Raw genomic sequence first — 4,821 nt, forward strand, 5'->3', positions numbered from 1 at the left:
GGAATCAATCATCAGAGCAGCTTTACATGTACCCCACAGTGACATTTCAGTGGGGCGGGGTGGGGGCTGAGGTTTGGCACTGACACATCCTGAATCACCAGGGACCACATGAGGACACTGCGGACCTGTGATGAAAGGCCCAAGGTCGAGCATGTCGGAGGATGAGCAGTGAGGAGGGGACGGAGCGCTTGAAAAAGCATTGAAAGGAAAGGATTGGCCGAGAGGAGAAGGCAGCCTGGCCAGTGCTTGGGCTTTTTTGTGTCTAGACAGAAGGAACTACACTCGAGGCCAGCGGGCCATGGCTGGGGTGACAGAAAACAGACTGCTGAACTCTGGTGTCCCCTGCTTTGAGCTGCTCAGCTCAGAAACGCTGCAGGAATCACTGCGGACCCTCTGGGATATTCTTCCCCTAAAGGAATCATGTGCTTTCAGCCTGAGGCCACAATCAGTCTGAGACCTCACCCGACAACATGCCAGAGCAGCCGAGAGGACCACAGGCACACCTGGCTGCAGGCGGGCACCCCTTTCCTGACAAGACCCCACATTACCTGTGATCCTGTTGGAAATGCTGAAGAGCCTGGAAGTCCTCTGCCGCTGTACAAATGGTTCCCGGTAATACCGGTCCCCAAAGCACATACCCAGCAGCTCCTTGCGAACCGTCTTGTTCCAGAGTCCGTAGATCAGGGGGTGGCAGACGGCACTGGTGAAGGACAGCCACGTGGCCCAGGTCTCCAGGCTCGGGGAGACGTAGTTCTCCCCCCAGAGGGCCTCCGAGGTGATGACAACCATGTAGGGGCCCCAGGTGACCATGAAGGCCCCGAGGACCACCAGGATGGTGATGAGGGCTTTGCACTGGTTGGCCGAGTAGACGACGCCCTGAAAGGCGTTCCTCCGACTGCCCGAGGACGAGGTGGACGTGCTGGAGTTCTTCCTCCCGTCCCTCTGCGCGTCCACCTCCGCGATGACCACGGTGCCACAGTGTACCTTGCGCGCCTTGACCCTGGCCACGCGGAAGATGAAGCCGTAACACACCAGCATGACCGCGAAGGGGAACAGGGCACACCACACCTGCCAGAAGGCCGTGTAGCCAGGCTCCCGGTGCCACGCAGCCACGCACATCCACTTGAACTCATCAAACTCGACGGACGACCAGCCAAACAGAGGCGGCAGGCAGCCGATGAGGGAGTGCAGCCAGATGTAGACCAGCGCCATGACGGCTCGGTTCCCTGTCATCTTCATGGGGTACACCATGGGGTACAGGACAGCATAGTAGCTGGAACAGGACAGAGGGGGCTGAGAGAGAAGTCCAAACAGGGAGCACATACCAGGTGGACACTCACTGCTCTCCTAGGTAGACAGACCCTCCCCACCCAGATATTTGATCCAAGGGAAATGCTGTTTCATGAAATGTGTGTGTGTGTGTGGGGGGGGTGTTGCTAGGGTGGGGTTAGGGGGACTTCTGGGAAGGTTTCCTTCTCTTTGAAAAAGAATCAAGGCAAGTATCTACTTTTCTCTGCCCCTTTAAAATACGTGCAGGCCCTCTGAGCTCAGACACCTCAGGGTGACAGTGCAGGTAGGGGTGGGAGGCCAGGCATGGGGACTGTACTGACGTTCGTAAAAGCAGTTACGACTGATAAGCTGTCCTCTGCAACTCAGCTTCTGGCCAGCCTTCAGACCCACTGTGGCGACTATTATTTTATGGCTAGACTCCTGCTTTATTGTAACACGTGGTGCTTATATCACTCGCTGGCGAAGGCTCCGGGCATGAGCAAGTCCAGCAGATGTGACAGTGATTCCTCCCAGCTGAGTCTGAGTCCCACTGGATGCCTGACCAGAGGGCGGCACTGGCTCCCAGGGGGCCAGTCTCCCCGCAGCCAGAGCGGCCAGAGAGCTGCCTGTGCAGATCCACACCAACCAGGGGTTACTTTGGTTCTTTTGAAATGCACAAACCTACACCTCTATCAAGACACAGGACATTTCTCCACATCTGTCCACAAAAAAAAAAAATGGATTTCATAGATTTGAAACTTCATTTAAAAAAAAAAATTAAGCCTCGTTTAGGCCTCGTTGCAGGTTCAAAGGAAAGTACAGAACAAAAGCAACCCCCCACTGCCCTGCTCGTGGACAGAGGCCGGAATCCAGCAGTTCCCTGTGCTTTCTGTGCTCTGAACTGTCTTCAGAAGCTCTCCATCTGCTCGCCAACATCTCACTTCTAGACACGAGCCCAAGTATGACCCTTGATCCCAAAAGAGGCTTTCCTGATGCCACGTGTAACTGAAAGGCTGACATGCACGCAAGGGCTCCAGATGCTTCTCTGTCCTGCCACAAGACCAGCCATTTTGATAAGGACCCTGGTTTTCCTAAGATGGCTCCACTCCAAACACAGAGAAAACCTCAGCCAACTGCAGACACCTCGGGGGAACACGTCAACGTGTCCTGAACAACCTCCTACCAGCACTGGTGGTTTCTTCACGATTACTAACCAATACGTTCGCTTATTAGAATACCTTTCAGAGCTGGAGTTCCATCCACCGCAGGGCGGAATGACCGACTGCTTCCCTCAGTCTATATTCACACAGCCAACAGGATTCTGGCCTCCGGCCTAGTGGATGGCTGTGTCTGGATAGGCAATCCAGCGGCTACTCATTGGCCAAAACCCTGATGGTCCCAAAAGAGCCCGGGGACTTGGATCACCAAGTGACAATATCGCTGGCTCTCCATCTCTGTGTTTCCCTGACTCCATTGCCAGCTTCCTCCTCAATCCTGAAGATCACACTAAACTTGAATCCACCCTTTTTGCCCTCATGAAATCTACCCCTGCCTGGGATGAATGAAAGGACCGTCAGCAAAATGCCAACCCACAGGATGAATCCAGGGGCTGGAAACTCGCTGTCAAAGCCTGCGAGACTCACATATCCAGCTCTGACAGCATCATGCGGGAGTCTGACGGACCCTGCCATTAGAGCGCTGGGACATCAGCAGTGACACTTTTTACTGTCTGAGCCAGCTAGACCGCTGGAGGGGGCAACCCAGATTTTTGAAATCACTCGCCATCTCCCCCAGGTGCCACCGTCTTAATCCCCCGAGCCGCCTTCCTTCCCCTGCTCCCCTTCCAAACCAGACTGAACTCTCTGCCTCTTTGGGGGGCCCTGGCCCAGCTCCAAGCCACAGCAACAGACCTTCCTCAGCTCTGTCTCTCATCATCAACTGAGAATCAGCGGTCTCTAGAACTCTCTTTAAGCAATGAAGCCTTTTTTAAAAGAGATAAACAGCATGCAGGGTAAATCAGATACATCCAGGCCTCTCTGGATGAAGGGATGGAAGCAAAGGCTGAACCCTGCTTTCTCATCCTCTCCCTGCAGAGCCCCCCGACACCCTCCCACAGCACTCGGATGGCATGGAAGTCCCAGATGACCTCCCCAGGTCCCCTGTGCCCACCTCCCCCAGTTCTCTAAGTCTGTGGCAAGCTTACCGGTCGATAGCAATGACCCCGAGCGTCAGCATGCTGGCCGAGCTGATCAGCAGGTAGAGGAGGGCGGAGAAGTTGCACCAGACCACCCCAAAGATCCATTCCCGCCGGATGGCGCTCGTCACCACGAAGGGTAGCACCAGCACCGACAGCAGGAAGTTGGACAGCGTCAGGCTGAAGACGAACTTGTTGCTGAGGGTGAGGAGGTAGGACTTCTTGTACAAGGTCACCACGATGACCAGGTTGCCCAGGCAGACGAAAATGGTGATGATAACAATGGCGACGAACTCGGTGACGATGAAGCCCCCTTCGCCACCCGCCTCCTCGGTGAGGTTGCTCAGCTCCTTCCAGTGACCCAGGGAGGAGTTGAGGCTCATGGTCAGCGTGCCTGGGCGTGGGGTGGGCGGAGCATGCTGGACGACTGGAAGAACAAGGCAAGACGGGGGGACACGAAAAGGGTCATCAGATAGTATCATCGGACCGTCACAGAGGAGCAGTGGAGGCCCCAGCTCGTCCAGAGACCCTCAGCCAGCCTTTCCCACCAAGCGGTACCTATACCAGGGGTGCCAAAAGAATGTATACAAGTGGGCACTTTGGTCAACGTCGCTCAAGCAGTGGCTCGCAGTAATCAGAAGTGTCTGGATGCTGATGGGAACCAGTGTGAGCACCTCTTGTAATTGCAGAAGTCCAACGTGACTTGTATTCATCTTTGGTTATCAGTATATATATGTAGTAAGCATCACAATTTTAATACAGTTTTCCTTTCTTAAAATGTGTATCCATTTTTTTGGCACCCTCTGTGCGTGGCCTGTTCCCTGCGGCCAACTTGGTGTCGGCTCACTGCATCCCTTGAACGAGGCACTCCTCCAGTCTCCACCACCCTCTGCATTCTCCCAAGGCTCGTGGTTCAGAACCCTTAATGGGCGGGAGAATCTCCTGCACGGCCAGCCCAGAGAGCTGGCTCCTGGGCTCCACTGCTAGAGGTCCTGGTCCCAGAGATCAGAGGGGCAGCCTAGGAATCTGCATGTGAAACAAGCAAGCGGTCCGGAGCAGCTGGTTCTGTTACAAATGGTTTGTGGGGGGCGCATGTGGACTGCTGCCTTCAGGCCCCTGCCACTCAGGGTGACCCCTGGAGCTTAGAAGACGCAGCATCTTGGGCTCCACCTCTCACGTCTGCATCTGACCCCATCCCCAGGCAATCTGTGTGCACCTTAAAGTGACAACGAGATCATCATGGGCGCTATTCTGAGATCTCCGAGCAGGGCTTTGGCAAGTACAATCCGTAGACATCGCTCTTGGTCCCGTCGGACACGGTAAGCGGGGTGGGGGCCCCAACACTGATTATAAATGGG

General features: G+C 55.1%; 1 protein-coding gene across 1 annotated transcript in view; it reads right to left on the bottom strand.

Annotated features, from left to right (window-relative positions):
• GPR161 (G protein-coupled receptor 161) overlaps nucleotides 1-4,070 on the bottom strand; it is a 15,705-nt gene extending 11,635 nt beyond the window's left edge. The window contains exons 1-2 of the mRNA XM_019646952.1: nucleotides 3,473-4,070; nucleotides 549-1,273 (exon numbers count right to left, since the gene is read on the bottom strand). Coding sequence (XP_019502497.1) covers nucleotides 549-1,273; nucleotides 3,473-3,945 — 1,198 coding nt within the window. The 5' untranslated portion in view covers nucleotides 3,946-4,070. The remainder of the gene's footprint in view (nucleotides 1-548; nucleotides 1,274-3,472) is intronic.
• Nucleotides 4,071-4,821: the final 751 nt, after the last annotated feature.

The sequence above is a fragment of the Hipposideros armiger genome, unplaced genomic scaffold (assembly GCF_001890085.2).
Source record: "Hipposideros armiger isolate ML-2016 unplaced genomic scaffold, ASM189008v1 scaffold_6, whole genome shotgun sequence".
In the NCBI taxonomy this organism is placed as follows: domain Eukaryota; kingdom Metazoa; phylum Chordata; class Mammalia; order Chiroptera; family Hipposideridae; genus Hipposideros; species Hipposideros armiger.